The sequence below is a fragment of the Neospora caninum genome, chromosome V (genome assembly GCF_000208865.1).
Source record: "Neospora caninum Liverpool complete genome, chromosome V".
NCBI classification, from domain to species: Eukaryota; Apicomplexa; class Conoidasida; order Eucoccidiorida; family Sarcocystidae; genus Neospora; species Neospora caninum.
Window position 1 is genome coordinate 1,486,541 of NC_018391.1, and position 23,763 is coordinate 1,510,303.

At 52.8% G+C, this 23,763-nt stretch overlaps 3 protein-coding genes across 3 annotated transcripts; 2 read left to right on the forward strand and 1 right to left on the reverse strand.

Moving 5' to 3' along the window:
- On the forward strand, positions 1-5,741 carry NCLIV_013860 (F2J6.5 protein, related; the record flags this gene model as incomplete). Its single annotated transcript, XM_003881576.1, has 8 exons — positions 1-241; positions 658-1,363; positions 2,010-2,688; positions 3,063-3,283; positions 3,642-3,777; positions 4,203-4,290; positions 4,592-4,711; positions 5,593-5,741. The coding sequence occupies 8 exons, from the start codon at positions 1-3 to the stop codon at positions 5,739-5,741; spliced, it is 2,340 nt and encodes a 779-aa protein (XP_003881625.1).
- A 3,514-nt stretch (positions 5,742-9,255) lies between these two features.
- On the forward strand, positions 9,256-13,077 carry NCLIV_013870 (putative pinin/SDK/memA/ domain-containing protein; the record flags this gene model as incomplete). Its single annotated transcript, XM_003881577.1, has 7 exons — positions 9,256-9,489; positions 10,323-10,382; positions 11,284-11,376; positions 11,676-11,750; positions 12,036-12,088; positions 12,510-12,594; positions 12,841-13,077. 7 exons carry the CDS (start codon positions 9,256-9,258, stop codon positions 13,075-13,077), a joined length of 837 nt encoding a protein of 278 aa, XP_003881626.1.
- Positions 13,078-15,204: 2,127 nt separating this feature from the next.
- Positions 15,205-20,432, reverse strand: NCLIV_013880 (hypothetical protein; the record flags this gene model as incomplete). Its single annotated transcript, XM_003881578.1, has 4 exons — positions 15,205-15,453; positions 15,639-15,797; positions 16,171-19,850; positions 20,309-20,432. 4 exons carry the CDS (start codon positions 20,430-20,432, stop codon positions 15,205-15,207), a joined length of 4,212 nt encoding a protein of 1,403 aa, XP_003881627.1.
- Between the last annotated feature and the right edge of the window lie 3,331 nt (positions 20,433-23,763).

A 23,763-nucleotide genomic window follows, 5' to 3' on the forward strand; every position in this document is an offset into this window, starting at 1 on the left:
ATGCCGGCGTTCGCAGCAGACGAGGGCCAAGCAGCCCTCTCGGCGGACGAGGAGGCTGAGCTGCAGGAGGCGATTCGCCTGTCGATGTGCGAGTTCGGAAGCGCCTTGGTGGCGGGCGAGCGAGGCGCCCCCGGAGACGCCACGCCGCGCACCGACCAGAGACGCAACTCGCGGGAAGACGCGCTCGCCCTTAACGAGGACGCCGAGCTCCAACGGGCCATCCAGGAGTCCCTCCTCTCAGGTACGCGACGCGACCGGAAGAAGAAACTGGCGAAAAAGGAAAGAAAAAACCGGAAGGGGAAGAGAACACAACAGCGGAAGAACGGAAAGGCGACACCCTCTCGTGAGCAAAACACCACTGACGACTGGGCCGTTTTTCCCTCTCACTTAGGTTGTGCCTTCATGCTTCTGCCTCGAATTTTTTTTCTGGCCTTTCTTCTCTCCGCTCCATCCACGTGGTGTCTCTCTGCACGTCTCTGCCTGTCTCTGTGCGTGTCCGTATCTGGATGCACGTGTAACCACGTCCTTGTCTCGGCTTCTCTACACACTTGCCTCCTTAGATGTCGCGCTGGGTCTCGGTGTCGCGCTGAAGTCTTTGCCCCGCGCTCTATCTCTGTGAAACGCGTTTCTTCGACGCCTCCTCTCTCTGAGTCGCAGCCGCATCGCCGTCTCCTGGAGCTGCTACGCGGCCCGCGCTTCCCCCCCTGGACACCGGAGTCGCGCGGCAGAGCCTCCCCGACCTCGCATGGCTCGGCGAGCATTCGCCCTCGAGTGCGCATGCAGCGGCGGCCTTGCCTCTCTGTGCGTCGCTCGCTCCCGAGGACGACATCTCGGACCTCCTTCTCCCCCGGTCCCGGCCCACGCAGAAGAAGCCGCGCGATCGATGCAAACCGCCTGCTGCCTGGCAACGCGAAGAGGAAGACGAACTCGCGATCTTCTCCAGAACTCTCCTGCCACAGACCCGCGAAGGCTTGCCCCCGTCGGGTGCGGGCGGCACGTGTCTCCGGTGTGGCGTGTCTCTGGCGTCTCCTTTGGAGCGCGCACCGAGAGCGGAGGCGCGCGCGCCTTCGCCGGCTAGCGAAGCGAGCACGGACAACGGCGGGGAAGAGGCCGAGGGCGAGAAGCTCTCGCGAGGCTGGGGACCGTCCCTGCGAGTCTGCACTGCATGCGAGCGAGCGTGCGTGCGCGGCGCGCTGCGCTCGCTCCTCCGCGAAGGCCAGGCCGACCCTGACTCGCCTGCGCTCCGGCAAGAACTCCTTGCAGCGCTCGCGCCGCTGGACAGAAGGGAAGTGAAGCGCCTCGTCGGCCGCGTCTTCGGTCTCGGCGCCTCCAGGTCGATAGGCGCCGAAGACATCGCAAGATGGTAAAGAAAGCGACGGGATGGAAAGGCCGGAGAAGGGCGGAAGGAGGGAAAACGGAGAAAAGAGAACCGGAGAGGGAGAGAGGAGGTAGCGGCGAGGGGAAGGATAACTCGAGGCGTGTGGACAACTGAGAGGAGACGGGAAGACTCTGAGGGGGAAAGAGTGAAACGGAGAAGAATGGCAAAAAATCGCGGTCGAGATGACCCGCAGCACGCAGGCCGGCGACGCTTCTGTGCAGCAGAGGAAACAATTGGAGAGGAGACCTCTGAAAGGGCTTTTTTTCTTGATTTCCACGGATCTGCTCAGTCGATCGCGCGGGGCGCCACAGTCGACGCTGGAATCGCTTCCACCTGCGCTGGTCTCTGTCCGGTTCTCCTCATGCGTGTCAGGGTCTGTCCACATGTCCTTGCGATTCTCGTATTCTGTCTGTTTTCTGTCTGGCGTTTTTTGTCTCTGTCGCCGCCTTTCTGGGTTTTCCTCTGGACGTAATACACGCGCAACAACAACAAAAAAAACATAACAACAGACTTGGGGAGGGGCCGTGACCCTTGGATTCGTGTGCTTAGAGACACAGGAGTCTTGTCTTGCGATCACACCCTAGTCTGTGCACCCTCTCTCTCTGTCTCTCTGTCTCTCTCTGTGCCGCAGGTTCAATCACCCGTTCCTGTTTGCCTCGGACGCTCCGTCTCCGCCGAGTTCGACGTCTGACGGTCTTCTCGACGGCCCGCCGGGCGCCTTTGGAGACTCGACCTTTTGCCCCTGGGGCCTTGCGCAGTTCCACGGAGGGCCGTGCGGACTCCTCGCCTCCGTTCAGTGCTTTCTTCTCCGCGCGCTCTTCTTCTCCCCTTCCCGCGCCAAGCGGTACTCCTCTCTGCTCCAGTCTTCTTTCTCGTCTTCTTCTTCCGCCTTGCCTGCGTCAACTTCAACCTCGTCTGCAGCTGTTCAAAGTGCGCCCGCGGAGGGCGACCGGCCAGGGTTGCGCCTGAATGCGGAGTGCGCGAGTTTGTTGCCTCTGGGGGGGACGCAAGGCCACGCGTTGGTGGAGGCGCTCGCAGCGATTTTGTTTCAGGCGACGGAGCGGTCGCACTACGTCGTGGCGCTTGCCGATTTCGAGGCCTCCGGCCTGACTCTCGAGGCCCGAGGCCCAGGAAGCCGTGCGGGAACAGACGAGGCGCTCGTTTCCGCAGTCCGGGTCCTCGTGCGAGAATTCGACAACATCCAAGACGTCATGCTGTTCTACTGGAAATTCTACAAACTCCTCCTCCAGGACGCGGCTGCAGTACTCTCCTTCCTCTTCTCCGTCGTCCTCACGCGCGGCGTCGACAAGGTATACGAAAGGAAAGACACTGCGCGTGGAGAGAAGGGAACTCGTGCTTAAAGAGTGACTGACCACTTCTTTCGTTTTCCCGTCGACAATCTCTCTCGATATCTGCGTCCGTCTCGATCTGCCCTTGCCTCCTTCGCGTCTCCGGCGCTCTCTTCGTGTACTCACAAATGCGCCATACATATCTATATATATATATATATATATATAAGGATTCCTACATCTAGGTGCATGCATAGATACAAAATATATACATATGTCTATGTGTGCATGTGTTTCTCTTGGTCTGTTTCACACTTTGTGTCTCGTTCCCTGGGTTTATCTTTCTGGTGTCTTTGTCTCTTCTCTCCCTGTCGCGCTTTCCGGTTTTTTCGCAGGTTCTTGCGGATGCAGACACGCCGGACCAACCGTTGCTTGGGGTGTATGGACACTGCAACCAAGAGCTGGTGAACCTCCTGCTGCTGGGAGCGGGGACGAGCAACGTCTGGGACGGCGACAAGAAGCTCGGAACCGACAGAGAGACAGGCGCGGAGACAGTTCTCGGCGGCGTCCGGAAACGACCCATCGTCGGCTTCCTCACAGAGATGGAAGCGCTCCGGTCAGTGCTCTCGCGCCCGCGCAAAAAAACCAGCAGCCTTGCAACCAGAAATTCAGCGCCGTCGCCACAGGGACACCCAAAAAGAACGCTATGTCGCAAGCGGATTATATGCATGTGAATGTGCGGGCAAATGCATGTCTGTGCTTATAGAGATAGATGCACGTGTATGCATATATAGTTATCATGCATATATGTGTCTTTTGCGTGGCCTCGAACGCTCAAAGACGTGGGAGAAAAGAGGTGAATGGACGGCGCGTGGGAAACGAGGAGGCCCCCGAGGCGAGAAGAGCATGGTCGGGCGAGACGCGCGAGAACAGCGGTGCTGAGAAGAGGGAACTTGGAACGTGTGCATTCTCAGATACTGCGAAGTGGGCGACCGGTACAAACATCCGCACTATCCTCTCTGGGTACTTGGAAGCGGCAACCACTACACCACTCTCTTTTGCCGGGATCTTCTGGCTGCGGCGCTCGGCGCGCTTCGCCAGGCCGAAATGGTGCGTTATTCGCGGCCCCGACGGGCGAGCGGAAGCTAAAGAAATCACAATATACTCCACGTCGTCGTGTTCTAGGCGTTTTCTTCCCTGTTTTCCTCGTATCCACAGCGATAGAAATGGACTCCTCAGAAGCCTGTTTCCTTTTTGCACACGTTCGCGCCGTTTCGTGTCCTCGCGAGCGTCTTCTGCGTGGCCTTCATCCCAGCGACGTGGAAGTTGCCGACATAGTCGTCAAGAGACACACAAATGTGCGGCGTTTCTGTTATGACTTCTTCGCGTCCCTTCCGCCATTCCTTTTTTCTTGTCGAAAAGGGTTCGGGCTGTTCCTCTCCAAAGTCGTGTGTGTGACGCGTCTCTTCGGCGCACACTTGGGATCGGAACCGCCGGCGACGTGCCGTGTCGCGCTTCCTCTCTGTGTTTCCCAGGAAGCGCAGGTGGCGTTCAAGGCGATTGACCAAGAAAACAACACCTTCATTTTCACGCAGCAGCTGCGACCCCTGCTCGACCTCCTCGGTAAGCTCTCCCGTCGCGGCTGCGCTGGATGTACACCCCGTCCGCAGCTACGCAGACGTCACTTGGGTGTACAGACGGCTCATAGTGTGTGGAGCGGTTTTAAAGCTGATGGAGAAAGTTCAGAAAGAGGGAAAGCACTCCCGTTTTGCAGGCGTTCGCATGCGCAAGTCGCGACGTTCCAATTTGCACACACGCCGCAACCACACGCACGGCGCGGTGGAGATGCTCGACCAATCCCCTGCCAGCATCGCGCGTTCGAGTATTCCAAGCGTTTTTTGGCGCTTTTAAATTGTTTCTGCAGGCCAGGCACACATGGAGGCCGAGGCGCGAGGCGCTATGGGAGCTGCCGATGGTGTCGTGTTGTGGACCGAGTTTCTCGCGTGGTACACGCGCGTGATCGTGGGCATGAAGACGGCGAGAGGTGAGACAGAGAGGCCCATAGACGTTTGCTCGCGAAGAGACGGCCCGGGGGCGGCGCGGGGCTGTGGATAGAGTCGAGAAGAGAAACTTTCTGCGGAAATTCCCGTGAGAATCCACTCCCGGCCTCGCCAGCAAAAGGAGAGACCGCGCAGCCTCTCGTTGTTTTGAAGGGGGTCGCAAATGACGCGTGCGTGTAGTTCTTAAGGTCTTTCCAAGATGGATGCCACAGCCTCTCGAAAACCGAAATAAAGACGCGTCTGTCACAAAGCCACACAGCGACGTAGGCGAATGCAGGCACGAGCGGTGGATGCAATTGCATCTTTCTCTGTATGTGTGTACCTACATGCCTGTTTGCATGTGTCTGTGGGAAATTACGGTATATATATATATATATATATATATATATGTATATATCCGTTGTCTGTATGGTGCTGCAGGTGAAATGGACGTCGAGGCGCCCCGACGGTTTGCGGTGTACATGTACGACGGTCAAAAGCCTCCAGGTGTGTTTATCTCTAGTCTCTTCAGGTTCAAACGGCTGTGTGTTTCCTAGTTTTTTCTCGCAGTCTTGCATATACACCAGGCAAGAATAGGCCCATAGAAAAGGCGACGCGTCCCGTGCTTCCTCTTCACCATTGTTGGGGTGTTCTTCCGGTGCTTCGCGTCCTCGGCTTCGCCGCTCTTCTCCTCTTCCGCTCCTCTTCCTCTCCTCTTCCGCTCCTCTTCCTCTCCTCTTCCGCTCCTCTCTCCTCTCCTCTTCCGCTCCTCTTCCTCTCCTCTTCCTCTCCTCTTCCGCTTCTCTCTCCTCTGTCTCCCTTCTGCGTCCTTGGCTTTTTTTCACTCTTTTGTCGCTGTGGGTCGCTCTCTTTTCACTGTTTGCAGGCCCCAGCATGAGGCGGTACTTGGTGGAGCTGCAAGACGCGGATTTGCGCCACGCGCAGCCTGACGCTTTCGAGGTCGCGCGGCTCCTGTGGACGCGCTGGCCCGCAGCGACCGTGACGGAAATTCCTCTCCTCCCTCTCGTCGAGTGAAAGCGCTTCCAGAAAAGAAAGTGCAAGAAGAGGGATGAGAAAAAAGACAGGGAGCATGAGGGACACGGGAGATCGAGAGCGGGAAAAAGGGAGATGCTGCGAGTGGGACCGACGGTGTTCCGTCTTCTGCGAGGTGTCCTCACCACAAAAAGTGGTGCACATCTCTCTCTCTCTCTCTCTATATATATATATATATATATATATGCGCATGCAGATATGCATGCAAGTATGCATGTATATATGTATATGCCTTTATATATAGTGTTATCTACGAGAATAGATATCTCGGTGTGCCGACTTCCTCTCTTTGCATCTGAGCCTCTTCCGCTGTCTCTCGCCGGTGGTTTGGGGGCAAAAATCCGAGCGGTCGGTCCTCGTTTTTTTCACTTTTTTCGCCTCCGCGGTTTTCTCGCATGTGCCCACATTTTTGATATAGACTGGGAAATGGTTTTCTGTAAACTGTTTTCTGCCGCTCCGCGTGGATCTCCAAAGTTCGAGCCGCGGCGCACATGCAGAGAACCGTGAAGGCGAGCTGCCCGTGCACCCGCCTGTCTGGAGGAAGGCCGTGCTTTCCCTTCTCTTCTTCGCGCGAAGGCTCACGCGAGAAAGCGGGAGAAAAGCAGAGACAGCTGAGACGTACGAGAGAGCTTCGAGGAGCCTCTCTAAGGTCTTTGGTTTTGTTCGAGAAAAGAGTCCCTTTCTCACAACCGCGAGAGGAAACGCCTCGGACAAGTGACGAGGGTTGCGGTATAAGAATAGGTAGAAACGAGCAGAACAGCAGTAAAGAAGATGGATCAAATCTATGAAAGTGCAGAGACACCAGAAACAGAACGGGAACGCAAGTCCAAACCACTGCCGCAGTTCTTCACTCCTCGCTCAATGTGGGAGTCACAATCGTAGCGAGGAAACACAGCAGAAAAACACTATCCATCTCTCTGTCTCTGCATATATATAAATATTTCTGTCTCTCCCTGTATGTATCCATATCACTGCTTGTATATAGATGCACTACCTGTAGTGTATTTGATGTATGTATGTATGTATGTATGTATGTATGTATGTATGTATGTATGGACGTATATCTCTGTCGACTTTTCTCTGTCGCTAGCTGGCTCTCTTGCTCTATCTTCCTCTAACAACATGCCTCTATCTCTCTATCTTTAATCTCCTTGTCTCTGTGTCTCCCTCTATGAATATTGATCTATCTCTATTCTTTCTCTTCCTCTGTCGCCCTCTTGCATCCTACGCCACCACGACACACTGTAGATGCACCGCAGCGCGAGGGGAAATGTGTGTGTGGCTTTCTCCCTCTCTTTGCTTTTTCCTCTCCGCAAATTATGTTTGAGCGATGATGCACGTCTCCATCTGCGCGTGGCGGTCTCCACCCGGGCTTTCTTTTCAGGGGATAAAGAAAGTTCTGGGGAGGCGTGTGGAGAAAATTTGTCGAGAAAGTGAATTAAAACGGGGGGGTTTGCGCCGCTCTTCTCGACGTCAAAATGCAGACTCGCGCCTTCCACTTCTCGCCAGGAGGAGAACTGCACAGTTTCCTTGGAGAACACTTCAACATGTTCCTTCATTCCGCTCTCCCGGTTTCGCATCTCTCCCATCCTGCTCTCCTCGAAGTCCTTCTCCTCCGTCAATTTTTATCTTACCTCGAATCCTTCTCTTCCCTTGAATCCTTCACTTCTCCCGAATCCTTCTTTCTCTTGAATCTTTTTTGCCTTCTTGGGAAGAGAAAACCGCCAGAACTGGCCTCTCCACTCTGTCTCGTCTAGTTGGCCTTTCCGGCTGGCCCGCTTCTTCGGTGTCTGTACACTGCACACGTGCATGCAGATGCACGCCGGAGGCGATTTTGTGCGGAACAGTCCGTCGCCCGCGGGTGGCCGCAACCGAGAGAACTCGTTTCGGAGTTCGTCCCGGCAATTCTGTTCACGAAGGAAATGTCTCTGTCGACAATTGTCATTTTTTTCCGAGGCAAAATACAGGGCAGTCGCGCTCTGTCCTCCCCCCCTCAGCAGCCTTGTGCCAGCTTTCGAACTGCCCGTTCGGACGGGAGGACACTTTTGGCAGGTTGTCCACGCGGAAAAAGTCTCTGTTGGAATCGAGGCTGGCCACTCAGGTGTACATACACCGAAGTGCTTGTCTTCGGTATCTCTGTTTCCCATCGCCGCTGCCTCGGCTTCTCCGCAGGTGGTATCTGTCCATGTCTCTTGCTCTCGATGTCTCTCTCTTCTCCGCCTTTCCCGCCCGCGCCCTGGCACTCGCTCGCCTTTTTTGCGTCTTCCACGCGCGACTCAGTTGACCCATAAAGGCAGAAAAACGCCCCTGTCATGTGTATACACATCTGGGGTGCTGACCTAACCCTCACGAGACTCATGACAGACGCTTTCTCCCCGCGTCTTCCCCCTCCGACGGCTTCTCCCGCTTCGACGGCTCGTTGCTTGTCTCTTCCTCTCTCTTTCTCTCTTTCCTCTTTTTTCTCTGTCTTCCTCTCTCCCGCCCGCCCCCTATCCTTCTTTTCGGCCTAACTGCTTCTCGGGGTCCTGGTTTTCACCGCCGTGGGTTGGTGCCTCGCCGATTCTGAGCAGGCGAAGAGACAGGCGATTCGAAGGGAGGAAAAAGTCCAGAGAGAAACGACGCCTCGCCCAGGCACGGAAGTTTCTTCTCTGCGCCCTCATCGCTACATGCAGACTCTGTCGAGTTTCGCTGCCTCCATCTCTTCTTGCATCTTTTCGTCTTCTCTCGCTCTCGTGTTGTCTCTTTTCTTCTCTCCTGGAAGCCGCCCGTCTTCTCTGTTCTGAGCGAGGAGACTGGTGCGTGGAAAGGGGGGACTCCCTTTCGAGTTTGAGGGAGGAAACCTGTAGAAGAGGCACATTTCGACGAAACGACCGTTAGAGAATCTTCTGAGAGGTGTCTTCGGAGTCTCGTTCCCGCATCTTTCCACCCTCCTCTTCAGTGTATCGACTGCTCGGCCGGTTCATAGCGCGTCGTCCTTCGCTTCACCCTGCAAGTGCTTTCTCAGTTTTTTCTTATTCCGGTTCAAACCCACGCCTCGGGACGCATTCGCCCTGTCTTGTTTGTCTTGTCTTTTTTGCTTGGTCTGCTCTTGTCTCCTTTGTGTCTCACGGCCGTTTTCTCGCCCTTTCGGTGGTGTGTCTTTGTCGTCTGCGCTCCATTTCCCGCCTTGGCGTCTCCATCCTTCCTTGTCTCCCTTTTCGTTTTCTGCCTTTTTTAGCTGTGTTCCAACCCTGCCGTCTCGTCTGCCTTCGTCCTTTACGCTTCCTAAGTTCTCCTCTGTCGTCGCGCTTTACCCCGTCGTTTTCTCTCTGCCTCGAAGCTCCACAGCGCCGTGTCCCCCCCTCGTTTTCTCGCCCTTTCTCTCGCCCCCTTCCTCTCTTCCTCTTCCTGTCGCTCCGTCTTCACTTGACCGTGTCTCCCTCGCCGTGTTTCTCGTGCCGTTCTCCCTTCGTCATCCGCCTTTCCTCGCACTTCTCTCTCGCTCCACTCTGCCAAGATGAACGAGTCGCGTCTTCGCCAGGAAATCCGCAAGCTCGTAACTGAGCAGCGACAGTTGAATCGTCGCCTGCAGCAGCAGCGGCGGCCCCCGGGGGCGCTGTTTTCTTTCGACCGAAAGGAAGAAAGTCCCGCGACTTCGCTCCCGCAGAAAGGCGGCCCTCCAGACGCCTCGCCGCCCCAGACCGGCCTTTCTCAGGAGCCTGTCCAAGCTGCGCTCGGAAACGGTGCAGAGGTAAGCCGCGGGGCCAGCGCCGCTCTTTCGATTCCGCAAAAGAACGGAGAAATGTGTAGAGAGAGACGCAACGCTCTAGAGAGATAGAGAAAGGAGAGTACGGAGAGAAATGCTGAGGGATATACACATTTACATAGGACGGATCGGGAAAAAAGCCGAGATGTACATATATATATATATATTGATAAATGGATACCTCAGTAGAAACGGACATGTGCGTGTCTATGTAGATGTGAATGTGTCTTCATGTAGACACAGATAGATGAGGTTGTGTACACGGGGAGATCGTTGCATGCATGCATGGATGTGCAGGTGTGTATCGTCCCTCTGCGGGGGCGGTGGCAGAAATGCCTTTCTGTTTCGCGTCTTGGAGGCGAGTTGCCGAACCTCTGCACGAACTGCGCGAGTTTTCTGTGCCCAAGCATGCCTCTGCATTCACACTTTTTGTCTGTATCCAGAGGAGAGTGTGTCACCGTCTCTCTGTCGAGTTCTCTTTCCACAGCTGCTTCTTAGCTCGCCGTGTCAACCTCCCGGTGTCTCTCCATCTATAGATACACCTCAGATTGGTGGGGGCGATGTGCGGTCGGTTGTCTGTGTCGACATCTACTTGTATCCAGAGGTCGTTTCCACTGTGTCTCGCGCCTGCTGCCTAGGGGCGTCTCTCTCTTTGTGCCTGTCTCTCCTTTTGGTGCTTCTTCGCCTTTTGGTGCAGCTGACGTTCTGTCGAGGCAAACTCCGAAAACCGTCTGCTTTCTCTCGAGGCGAGTCGCGTTCCCGCCTTTGCCGAGCTACCTCGGAAAGCTGAGTTGTGTGTCGAAGTTGCTTTCGTTCAGGTGCCTGGCGAGCGGCCGACGTACTCCTTCGAGGGCGAGGACTTCCAAGTGGAAAAACGCGTAAGACAGAGAAGTCCGAGGTCAAGCCCCTGAGAAGTGGTGCAGAAAGACGCCTTGCCCCACTGTGGCTTGTCCACAATGCTCCACATCAGAGGCTTATGTCGCGACCAATGTATGCATGTGCAATTGTACAGTGTTTTCTTTATTTGCTTATACAAGTTTTGCGTCGAATGTGTACTTTTTCGAGTGTGCACGTGGTCGCATGCGAGCCATTTCGATCTTCAGAGACAGGTTTTTTGTCCTCCATCTCCAAGAGAACGGGCCGTCGGGCGCACATATACCGTAGCCATCTGTAATCATGCTTACATTCATGCATCCCTATTTCCGTTCGTACATACACACATACTTCCGTTCAACCCTGCATGCATCCATATGTAGATTCATCTCTCTCTCTCTATATATATATATAGATATGTATATTTCTTCACAATATGGGAGAGAGGTGGGCTTTGTGTGTGCGAGAAGAGCATGAAGGGGGGATTTATGAATCTTTCTCCTGTCGCATGCAGCCGAAGCTCGAAGCTCCCGACGAAAAGACAGCGACGCGAAACCGGCGAATGTTTGGGGCGCTCGCGGGGCACCTGCAACGTGCCAAGCGGCAACTTCTTATGGAGCAGTCGACAGATCTGGTTAGAGCAGAATGCGACAAAAGCAGGAGAAAGGACAGTCGATAAGGAGGAAAAGAAGACAGAGCACCAACACGGAACGCACGCAGGCGCACAGTGCGATGGCGGAGATGTATGTACAAATGTATGTATTTGATATTTGAAGGAATAGATCGACATTCACGTGGTGACGGACGGAAAATTGTAAATAGCTGTGTTTCCTGGCACAGGCCGTTCTGTTCCGGCCCTTTGACTATTTCCCGGCCCCGAATTCTCCGTGTGGGGTGTCTCTTCAGGCACACAAGCAGAAGCAGCAAGAGGAGCGCGTCGCCCAGAAGCTGGCGATGAGCCAGAAGAACATCGCAAAGATTGCGCGACTCGAGTGGGAGGTAAGGAGAAAGACTTCGCTCAAGGACCTCTGCGTTCCCACTTTTACGCTAAAGATATCGGACGTTAATGGTATTTTCTAGCATATTATGCGGTGCTAGAAGTCATACCATCCAAAGCCGGTGTAACTTTCGGCATGTCTGATGCAGAGGTGCATAGGGAAAAGTTCGCGAGGACAGATTCGAGTATTCACACACACGTCGACATGCATGCGTGTGCTGCGTCGGTCACGAGGTGGATCCATGTTTCGGTTCAATTCGTCAGTCTTGGGGCAGCGTGGGTTTCGGCGTTATGCGTGCAGGAAAGGCGACAGCAAGAGCAGCTGCGGTTGGAGGAGGTTTCCACGGAGTTGGCCAATAAAGAAAACGAACTCATGGTACAGAGTTTCTCGCCATACACCCGTCTCTCCCTAGTTGCACAATCCTCTACTTGGGTCAGCATGCCGATGTCTACATACATTTACATCCGTATATATATATATATATATATATATATATATGTAGTATGTGTATATACACGTAGGAGTGTATATACTTGAGTATTCATGCGCGTGCGCGTATATGGATGTATATCCACAATTCCTGATGTTTCTCTGTATCAACTGGTGCATCGACCTCTTTTCCTCCTTCGCTCTTTGTTTTTATTTTTGGTTTTTTTGCAGCGCCTGCATCTCGTCAAGCACTACAAGAATATGGAAGTCTTCATCGGCACCGAGTAAGTCCGCAGGCCGAGCCTGTGAAAAATGCGTGAATTTTTTGGCTCCAGAAGGGGAACAGAAAAGCGGAGCAAACTGATTTCCCGCCACACGGTCTCGGGTGTGTCTCTGTAACCACCCGTACCAAGTGCCCTTCTGACATATATATATATATATATATATACATAGTAAGTGTGTATGTATATCTAGATGGGTGTAGCAACTGCAATATGGAACAAGGTAGATGTACATGCAGATGGGTGTCAGCTGTCTGAGGCGTAAGATCGTTCTCGGTACAGAGTGTTGCGTGTCAAGTGATTCAGAGTACTCTCCACTGCTGTTTTGAACGCGAGGGAAAAGAAAGATGATGTTCTCTGTTTCCCTCTCGCCGTGTCAGTCTTTCTGATTGCATTTCTCTTTGCTTTTTTTCTTCTCCCTCAGAGCTCAGCCAACCCTCTTCTGGTCGCCTGCAAAGTGGGACGATACCACGCGGCGGCTGCAAGAGCAGACGAAATTGTGGATCCGAGTGAGTTTTCAATGGCGTGGTCTCTTCCCACGCGGCGGTTGTCGTTTGTAGGTGTATGTACGCCTCAGAGTTTTGGTGCGTGCATCGGAAGGGGCGGTGCCCGAGGGTGTGTGACTTGGTGCCGGGCTCCATATGCTGATCGCGTCTGATCGCAGTATGGAGAACGCGGAAAACGGTACTTGTGTCTGAGACTACAAACATTTCAGGGGTGCCTCGGTCCTGTCTGGTCTCGTTTCTTCCTTTCAGACAAAAGTTGAGCACATCGAAGAAACCGATTACACGTACCGGCCGCAAGGCGCCTCTGCAGGGCGTGACGAACCGGAGCGCGCAGAGTCGAAGACGGAGAGTGAAACCGCGGGCGCCGGCGAAGAACGGACTGCGGCGCACAGTGCAGAAGACGCATCTGAACCGCAAGTTGACAAGAATAGAGTCTCTGAAGATTCTGATGAGGCAAGGGACAAATCGTCCGAGAAGAAAAGCTAGCCGGCGCTCCGGTGTATGTACAGTTGTCCATGTCTGGGTCGATTGGGCATGCGTGAAGTTCCTTGTGGATGCGTCTTGCCGTTGCGTCGGAACCCCGCGCCATGCCATTCCCTTTGGAGTTCTTAACGCGACGACACGAATGGCTTGCGGCGGCGCAGCGTGCCTGGTGTTTCTCTGCTCTTTTCAGTCATCAACTGTTGCTGTTTTTCCACTGCAAGAGTATTTGAGCCGTCGACAGGCGCGATGTCCTCGTGGCTCCATCGAGAGAGACGGTCTTGGCATGCAGTCCCTCGCTGATATCTCAAACGCTCCCGAGTGTATACGCTATTTGCGTCTGGTCCGAGGCAAAAATATCTGCCGAGCAGTGTTTGAGAAAACTGCAAAGAGCCAAGAGTGTCTTGTGGCGTCAGGTGGAGGAATGACCTGAGCACGGATCGTTCTGTTGAGGCGTGCGGCAGAGTGAAGAGGGACTGCTGCGTGGCGGGGGCTGTTCGGTCCTCACAGCGGAAAGGTGGCTGAGGGTTATTTGAAAAGTTCCTTCTCGCGTTTTATAGCTGCTGTCAGTGTAGCGTGGCGAACCCGCCTTCCTGGCACGCAGCCCCGCTACTGGCTTCGCCACACTCTTACCGCTCTCTACCCCTCGCCTTCCTTTCTTCTGGTTCTTCCTTTGACTTGTCACCGGCGACACCGCGCCCAGGCCCCTCCACTGTGCCCCGTTGGCTCTCCAGCTCAGCTTGTTTGCTCGGGTTTTAATCGGGGGTTAACAGGGAGTGGTCACGCAGCCACCGACAGCGGAAGCAAGAGTCCGCCGCGGATGCGAGCTCAACCGCAGGAGCCTTCTTCCGCAACACTAGCTATCGTTACTTCTTGCTCTTCCTAATGTGAGCTAGACTAGCATACACACGTTAAATGACACGCATCAAAGGGCTGAATGGATCAGAAACGAAGGCTTGCGCACTGGCTAAGAGTCCTACGACAAGCATGGGTCAAACGGACACTTGGACGAGGACGCCAGATGTCTAGAGAGGGCAAACGCCAAAAAGCACTCTGCGGGATGGAGCGGGAATCGAAGACATCGTGGCCCCTGAGACGTTGTCCAGGGGAACGGTGTGCCGACGGCGGAAACATCTGAAGAAAGGCGGCAACCTCAGAAGTTCAGTGCATTCTTCATGTAATCCATGTCAAGCAAATATGCAAACGGATATCCATACCTATGTTTCTACAGAAACCACTCTCTGCACAGCATATAAGCTATAGGGGTAAGCTGTCGTTGGGAGCAGCGCCGGGGGAATGGCGCCACGGAAAAGCACAACGGACACCGGGAGAGTGATGTGTTAATGACAGGTTCTCCGCTTCGACGGGGTGCAGGTAGCAGACATTTCGTAGGAGCCTGTGAGTTTGTGCAAATAGTTCCCTCTAGTGTTCAAATGTATTTATACATACTTGCGTCTACACATATGTAAATGCGAGTCGAGATGTACAGATGCGTGTCTTCCTTTCCCCAGTTTAGACTTGGTCGGTATGCGGTGTCGAAAAGCCGATCGGTTTTAGGAGGGACGCCGGACACTGCCCGATCGGAACTTTTCTTGAGAAGACGCGGTCTTCCGTCTGAAGACGGCGCTGTGTCTCGCCTAATACGCGAATATGGAACAGGAAACCTGAAGATCTTGTGGTGTTGCAAGGAATTGTCACCGAAAGCACACGGCAATGAGCACCAGCCAACCTGAGCTCGTCCTCCGCCCATGCTGAAAAAAAGCACCTTCTGTTTGCATGTGGCGTGTCCTTTCTGACACACCGGAAAACCCCCTTTTTATGAACCTCCAAACCAAGAGCGCAACCGTCTGGCGCCCCCAGCATTTCCTGGGTCGCGTAATGCCGAGGTGCACAAGTGAGGAGGTCTTCAAATGCAGGGTCGCCAGAGGTCAAATAGTCTGCTGTTGTGTGTGGATACTTTTATCTTGGCGGTCAATGTACAGTGCCAAGCATCATTTGTGACTCCGTTGTTTGTTGGATGAGGCCTAGGAAGCGTTTAGCCTCTTGTTCTTCAACTTCCGCGTAGAGTTCCTCGCTTCCTTTACTAACCGCTGCGTGACATGGTTACAACCCATGAGAGAAGGAGCGCGTTTTCTATTCCTGCAGGTACTTCTCCGTTTCCTGGCGGATGATCGCACAGGTGCCAGGGTCCTGAACGGCACCGCCAAGGGAATTGTGCAGGTCCATTGATGGATCCTCGGTGAAGAAGTTGTGCGGCTTCACAAGGAATCCGAGAGTATTGCCGAGGGAGAGCGTCTGGGGCATGTCTTCGATAACAGGGATATGCCAAACAGAGGAGGCAATCCACGTGACGACGTCTTTCTTGCGGATAGGCTCATTGTCCTGTAAAAAGATTGGGAAACAGGAAATGGGGACGGGGAGAGGCATACCAGAGGAGAGATCGCGGGAAACCGTTACTGTTTTGTTACTGAGTGCAGATGGCTCCTCACAGAACTCTATCCAAACGACGTTTTGTTTATTGCTACCACAAAATGTCACCGCCTGTACGAGTCGAGAAGGCGACTTACACGGATGTAACGATCGATGCTGACGGCAGGTCGCAACGCATATTTATTATCCCGCGGCAGAGATCCGTGGAATTCCTCTTCCTTTCTCAGGGTCGTCAAAATACGGTACTTCGCCCAGGCGGCAGGACCGGTATACAGCTCGAACTCGGGATTGGGAATCTGGATCGGAAGCGGAAACGGAGCAAGAGAAACAAACCCGACGAAAAGATGCAAGAGAGCCTGACGGCGAATTTCACAAAACCGTCCAGCACGTTGTTCTTTCTCGTCCGGTATACGCCCTCTCATAGCTCCATGTTCTTCGACATGTGAAATGAAGTCCCTATGCGCGACAGGCAAAACTACTCTCGTGCCGTTGTGCTACGTCGAGGCACCTCCTAAGGTTGCTCTTGCACTGACTCTTCAAGGGATGCAGACACCACTGTATACAACAGTCAGACCCTTTCGTTTCAAGAAAGGCCCATTCAGTTTCTTCCCAAAAGCAGAACGTTCACGTCCTCCGTTGTTTGACCGTGTTTTCTTCAACGCCGCTCACCGCAACAGTTGGGAGAGGCAGGACGGTAAATCCTCCGACGTTTCCGTATACATTGTGCTCTTCATTGACAACTTGGTAGTGCAGAGGGCGCGTGTTGTTGAATTTGTAGTATGCTTGCTCTTCAGTTTCTGCGAACCAAGTGTCGATTTTGAGAGCTCCCGGTCGAGCGGTGTCGTGTTTGATTTCATGCCAGACTATCGAGTTGGATTTGTAGTCATCGAGGTCAAAATCGACCTTCCACGAGGCCAGGTGGGCATGCAAAGCGCCCATTCGCATAGACCCGGTGACCTGGGTGCCGTGGCTGGCCTGTCGAGCAGAGTACCACGGAACTTCTACCCCGGCGTACAGCTCCCCAGTAAATGCCATCGTTGCCTCGAAGAATCCACTTTGGTGGAAGATGTAATCTGTGATATAATCGTAGTTGCTAACTGTGATGATTTGTCTCAGCACAAGCGCATAGTGAGGTACGGCGTCCCGAAGGACGCCAGCTTTCCAGTGAGACCGAAGAGGTCGAGCCTTGTCCTCCTCAAATACGCAGAGCGACTTATCCCAGAACAAAACGGTTCCTGTCTTGGCGCACTCTATGCCCGGATGCACGCGACGAGCGGCAGCGCCCAGCCCACCGTACCAGGAATCCATGAAATACCAATGGCGCTCGGCAACGCTGTAGTGGGCAAGGGCCTCGTTGACTCCAAGTTCGAAGGCGTATCTCTGGTCTTTGAAGCGGAGATTCCAGATTTTCAATGACGTGTCGCGGTCATTCGTCACTGTCATCGTCCACCCTGCATAAGAGATGGAATATGAAGTCGAGTCTGGGTTGTGGGTGATTGTGTATCTCTTACCCTGGGGCTCAATATGCTCTGGGCCCACGCGGTACTCTAGGCCTTCGCGCCCTTTCGGGTTCGGGCCAATGTTATACGGGGCCAGACGACGGACGGTATTCGCTCGCTGTTCTTCGCGCCTGCTCTTAACTTGATCCATAGCATTCCGGAGTTTTTCTACAGTGAGTTCTGGATTTGCCTCTGTGTCGACGACCTCGAGCATGTCATCGAGGGAATCGAAGTGCACGCCGTTAAGCGAGTAGCCTTTAACGTGTTCCAGGAGAAGGGCGATGCGGTCGCGACTCTCCGGGTTCACAACGTCCACTTTTTCGTCCCCAAGAGGAGGCTCAGCAATAATGTAGAACGGAAGATTGTGTTCAAAATCGCCTTGCACCTTTGGTGGCGTTTTGAGGCCTATCCATACTTCTTCAAGTTGCTCGCCTTTCTGTTTGTAGATAAGAGGGCCAAAATTCAAGCAGTTGTCGACTTCCCCGTAGACACATGCCTTGACGCCAAAGTGGAACCCGAAAACACGGTGAAGAAACGCGTCCAGTTCATTTTCCTGCTCTTGGTCAAGTAGACGGCGTCCAAATACTCCCTGTGGATTATAGCCTCCACAGTCAGTTTCCACAGGATCGCCAATATCTTCCAACTTCAAGTTTTTCGCATCTTCAGTGTCCAGAGGGCCGACTTTGAACTGTCTGTAAGCTCCTTTCCCGTTGTTGCAGACGCCTGCGCGAACGCGCGCATATCTCTTGGGAAATTCTGCTCCCTTTTCGAAATGGTTTAGAATCGCGTCTTTGTCCAGGAACAGATTGATCCGGTAGATTCCCTCTAGTTTCAGGTTTTTCTGAGTGTTCATGAAGTCGCGAACCATGAATTCCTCCGGCGGCGTTAGAGGGTCGAACGGAGTCGCAGGTCCCTCCGAAAGAACTGCAGGTTCAATAGGCATGTCACAGAATTTGCCGAAGGACGTCACCTCGAGGGCTCCATCCCACATTTGTTGGTCCGTCATTTCCGATGCTCCAGACCGCGACGCTGCCATGCAATAGATGGAGTAGCGTGTGTTGGGCGGAACACCCCGAATTTCGAGGTCCACCGACTTGGTGATATCCGTGACCTCTCCAGTAGCACCGACGCGCTTTACATCCTCTTTCTTCGGAAAAGCAGACCCAGCCATAGCCGCTCCACACCACACCTTTGCAGGCGTATCTGTTTTCACTGAGAGCTTGAAGCCTCTGACGAAAGCTTTGTAAGACTCAATCTTCAATTCAGGCACCTTGCTTGGGGTTACAAGATCGAACGCCTTGGCGTTGACTTGTTCCGGACCGGTGAAGTTGGGTTTCGGTAGCGCACGATCTTCCGCATAACAGTAGACTCGGTATGTTGTATCTGGCATAAGATTCTTGAGTTTTAGAATCTGGGGTGTATTTTCTGTTCCTTTCACGATCTGGATTTTGTTCCCTGCCTTCTTGATCACACTGGGAGGTGGTGACTGGCCGATGTCGTCCGTTGGTACCTTGCTCACTTCTTCAGCTGCACACCACACAGTTGCCACCTCGTCGCTCCTGATTCGGACGCTTGCCTCCGTGTAATCTTCATCTACACTCTCCACGGTGATTTCGGGTGGTTTGTTATCTGTGGTGACCATAATGCGGGACGCAGCCACTTGGGAGTCGTCCATCATCATCACCTGATTCTGGTCAGCTGCATATGAAGCCGGCTCCGCGTAACAGTAGATGTTGTAATCCGTGGATGGCTGCAGAATGCGTCTATCATTTGGCTTGTTCGCGATCTCCATACGAAGTTTGTCTCCAGGCTTCTTCGTCTGCTCTTGAGACCGAATTCCATACTTCTTTAGAACCTCAACAGTTGGAGCGGGGGACCCCGACAAGGCGGCGCCACACCAAACATATGAGTTGGATTGAGCGACTTGAATTTCAAGAGCAATGCGATCTTGACTTCCTTCTATCCGTGTAATTTGGAGAAGGCCGATGTTCAAGGTATACTTTTTCTCCACTCCTTCTTCGATACCCATGAAATCTGAACCGAACTCCTGGACCTGGTCGAAGAAGCGGAACTCAAGCTTAGACCCCGACCATCCGTCTCCAAAGCCGTCATGAAGAACAAGAGTGTACTGCCCATATCGTGGAACACAACAAGGAACCCAATTACCTTTAAGATTATCATAGCTGTACCCGCGGCCAGCGCAGGAGACCGCGCCTTCGACAAACCAAGATTTTTCTTGTGACCAACTTCCGGTGAGGAGTCGTACCTCTCCACAAATGTAGTCTGCGTTGTACGAGTCTCTTTTGATTTCCTCCGGGCAACGTCCCTGTACAATACGTAGGTCATCCACGGCTATATCCCCCTTCTCACTGAACCCAGCAAGGGATTCAATCACCAACTGTTGAGCGGTCTTCCCGTCTGAATGAAATTCAAATCCTCCTTCAAGCCACTCATCGCCATGGTCGCCTACTCGGAGGAGCCTCGGCTTCCCCCAATTCCCTGTTGCGTCTTGGTCGCCTTTCAGTTCGTGCATGTAGAGCCTAAGGGAGTTAACGTCATCTCCCCACATGTGATACCACAGGCGAGCACAGAATAGTCCCTGCGGGAAAATCGTCGGTGGCCCTATCAGCGTCGCGCTTGCACCGGCGACGTAGCCTGGCGAATCCATGTAGATATAAGATCCGTCTCGCTGCGTGCCGTACGTGTGGTCGAAAGACGGCCCTGTGCCTGGTGTCTCTGTTGATCCCGAATGGCGCACCCAGTATAAATCCATATCCTCATGATCACGGTAAATCATCAAGTCACACATGTCTTCCTCGAAGTCGCAGCTCATGAGCTCTGAACCTACCTCTGAAGGCAAGTACAGGAGACAGCAAGAGGCCCTAACCGCCACAACTGAGAAATTTAAACATCTGACCCTAACCGTACGCAGAAAAAGAACTTCTAATCCTTCACCACGGAGAACGACTCCACCCGACTGAAGCCTGACTCAGGCCCGCTCCTGTTTTTTGCTCAGTAACATGGCAAAGAATATCGGGATTGTAAAACTTCGTGACACTTTCTGAAATCAACAGAAGGTTCACATTTCTGCCGTATCCATCGGGCAACACCAAAGAGACGTAAGCCTGCATTGTGTTGAGTTTGTCTGGCCATACGCAATGCCTCTTGTGTAGGCTGTTTTCCATATTTCCACAGTACACACGTGGGGGACACGCAATGTGCCTCGGCTAGGTGATGTTTTGTGGAGTGTTATATGTCGACCGTTTCCTCCGAATTGAGAGAGTTGTGGCTACGTGTTGTGTCCTTACCGATTTCACCTGCTTTATAGTGGAAGTCTTTGGCAACAGGGTCATCTCCGCGCGTCGAGCGACTAGTCGCGTAACAGACAGTGTACCTGCCTTCCTCCAAAGGCCTCAAGTCGAATACGGTCATAATTGTCTGCTCGTTTTGTGGTCTTACTGAGTAGTCATATGTGGTTTTACTCGAGGTGCGAATCTGCCGCTTTGAGCTGATCACTTGCTGCTGGACGGTCTGCCCGAGGTCCTCCGGCGGACAGGATCCGTCAGCAGCAAGAATTGTTACATGGTCGCTTTCTTGCAGACCATAACCTGTGACAACGATACTGCAGGGTTTTCCTGGACGACACGAGAATCGATGGCTTCTTAGTGGCGCAACTTCCAAGAGTTTTGGCGTAGATCGTACTGTAGTGGAAGAATCGAGCATAAATGCACGGGGACCCCCTGCATTCGGACAACTTGTACCGTCTTTCATCACCGTCGGCTCTCCGTCAGATTCTGTGTAAATGAGCATCGTACAATCCACAGCGGAGGGGGGGGCAAGACGGCGAGCTACTATCGTCTGCTGTCCATCATTGCCACTCTGAGCCTCTGAGCCTCCATCACTGTTCGGTACAGAAGACACATGATCGGCTTTCGAGCAGAGGCACACGAGACTCCACACAGCAATGAGTCCGAGAAGCCTCCATGGCAAAATGGACCTCACAAAACCAACGAGTCCTCCTTTGAAAAGGAGGCTCGTAAGGGATAGAAGAGACGAGTCCATTTGTCGGTCGTTGAAGAGCAAGATCCGCAGGTTTTCGTATCCATAAAATCAAGCCCTTTTGTCAGTCTCCTCTGTTCTTTCTCAAAAGAACCTTTCCACATGTACACCTGCTTAATGATTACCCAGAGACATAGAATTCTAACATACTTTTGCCTGAGTAATTCATCTACCTATCACAGTTTCTCCTTTGCATCTGACGAAGTATCAGAACGTCGCATTTTCTCTAGATGGTTTGTGTCAAGAAGCGAACCGGCAAAGACTCTCTACTCTTTCCCGTTTGCCGTGTTATTCGGGTTCCGCGGACAGAAGGTCTTGAGTACTCGTAAGCAACCTGTATGTGTGAAATTCTAGGTCATCTGTGGAAAAAACAGTCTACGAAACACTTGGAAAAACACATCGTTGCGTTGAGAAAAGCACGCACACAAGGTTGGGTGATCAATTTCCGGTCCAACGTAAAGGACGACAGAAAACGTTCTCACTTCACCAGCCTTTATATCCAAGACAAACAAATGGGCAAGCAGCACACTGTCATCAAAGGTGCGAAATTAGCACGGACCATGGGATCGAGCTGTTTGAAAACGAATCCTCAGCGTCCGAACCCACTGGACAGGCGATCACATGGGCAAAGACTTGTCTCGCCTTAGATTGCCGGTTCGCACCAACCCTCACCGTCACACGCTCAACTTTTTTTTCCGGCGAAAAAAAGAACATGACCAATCACCGCTATCAGCTTTTGCCCAAAAGTGAGAACTAAAGGTGGCAAACATGTTGAGTATCCTCAGAGGGAAGTAGGGTAGCGTTTTGAGAGCCTCGGAGGATAGCTAATGGTCCGACGATCAGCCGCCGCGTCCCCGATGGAACGCCTTTATCTATTCATACATGTATATATAAGGCACCGTTTTTGGTGGAGAGGGAGAGGGAAAGTTTTTTTGGAATTTTATAGCGACACTTTTTGCCGTAAAAAACTCAGCTGCAGAGAATGTGTCATTACCGTGTCCCGTCAGTGAAGCCTCGGACCCCCACAATGCTGGCATCTTTTCTTCTTATTTGTATCAGTCTCTTTTTTGTAGGATACGGGATCAGTGGTCACATTCACTCGATCTCCGAGGTGGAACGTACTTTAATTTTCGGCACACCTGGGCAAACAACTCATAGTTCGGTATTCAAAAGTATCATCGCATAATCACGTGAACTGCTCTTCCTGGTACATGTAAGTCTCGTCGCCAACAAATTCCCTCGAGGTATATCACAGAAACTGCCATATTCTACCTCCTGCTTTCCTCTGTGGGGAGATGTTTCCAGAGCGATGTCGTGCGTTCACTTGACAGTAGGCTCAGCTTCCTCCCATCCTCCACCCCACGCTCGTCCACAAAACGGCTGTTTCCTGCATCCAAGATTTGGAAGCGTGACTGTCGAGCAGACGTTGACACACCCAAATCCCTTTCCCCTTTTTAGAAAGGCGCCACGTCGAGAGACATTCGGTTGCTTAATCTGCCTTCTTCCGAACTTCTCTAGCGACCAAAGAAAAATAAAGAGGTAGGGAGAAGTGTGCAAGGAATATTCAGGGGGCCATTTCCGAAAGGACCGCTTTTCTTCCCATATTGGTTCTCCAGTCCGCTTTCTCTGATTTTTTCTTCCTCCCTCCCTTGTTTGAGTCTCCGGTAAATCGTGGACCGTGTCTGGTGCTGTGTGACCTTCTGTTGCCTCTATCCGCCACACCTCTCAGACTTCGATCACGCTGCTGTTGTGTGTCACAACAGTCAGAACACGGTACTCCTGTCCTCACGCAGTGCCGCGCTAGTCGCCCTCCTGAAAGCTGAACAAAGAAAACGGTTTTGCATGTGCAGTAACCCGACTATCGAAGCGGTTCACGCGTGGCATCGACAAAGCTTTAGTCCGGTTTCAACAATGCACCAACGGCATGGATAGTGACATGATACCAGGGTCACGCAACATGTCCCGCGACCCCAGGGAGCATAAGTCTGACTTTTGCGTCTGTGCCACAGGTAGACGTCAATGCTTGACTTTATATTGCTATGTGAAAAGCTTGTTTTTGCCAGTGAACAGAGCAACGTATCATTTACACGCGAGATGTGGAACTCTGTATATTCTGTGAGTTCCGTGGCCCGGCCCAAACATTCGTAGCCACGCAATATCAGCCAGTTCGGTACCCTGGTAATGTGACTCCTCTGTTGTCGCATAGACGGTGATTTGCTATGGCAGTGTTCCAAGATCACACTCTTCACGAGATGGTTTTCCCTCGCAGCCGATAGCCAGCATTTCTGGGTACTCTCTGCTTTAAGGATTGTCACACGTTTCAAGACGAGCGTGAACTCAACAGCTCTCCTGAAGTTTTTAGTCCGGAGGAATCTATTACGTTTGGTACCCGGCTGGGCTCCAAGAGTGGCGACCAGACTCGTGAGCAGAGAGTTGTACGAGAAAACTCGAAAATGTACTGGAGTAAACGGACCGCCACTAACGTTCGTGCCACAAACGCAATCAGAACAGCTTGTGCCGTGCATCCTTCAGAACACACCCTTCCAGCATGTTACATGAGTCGAAAACTACCAGATAGTTACACCCAATGTGACATCCACTGCGGGAACAAAAAACATGCCACTCGACTGTTTCTACGTATAGCGAAAATTATGGCTAGTAGGCTGCCTCGTCAATCGTGTTTCGGCATAGCCTTGCGGGTGTT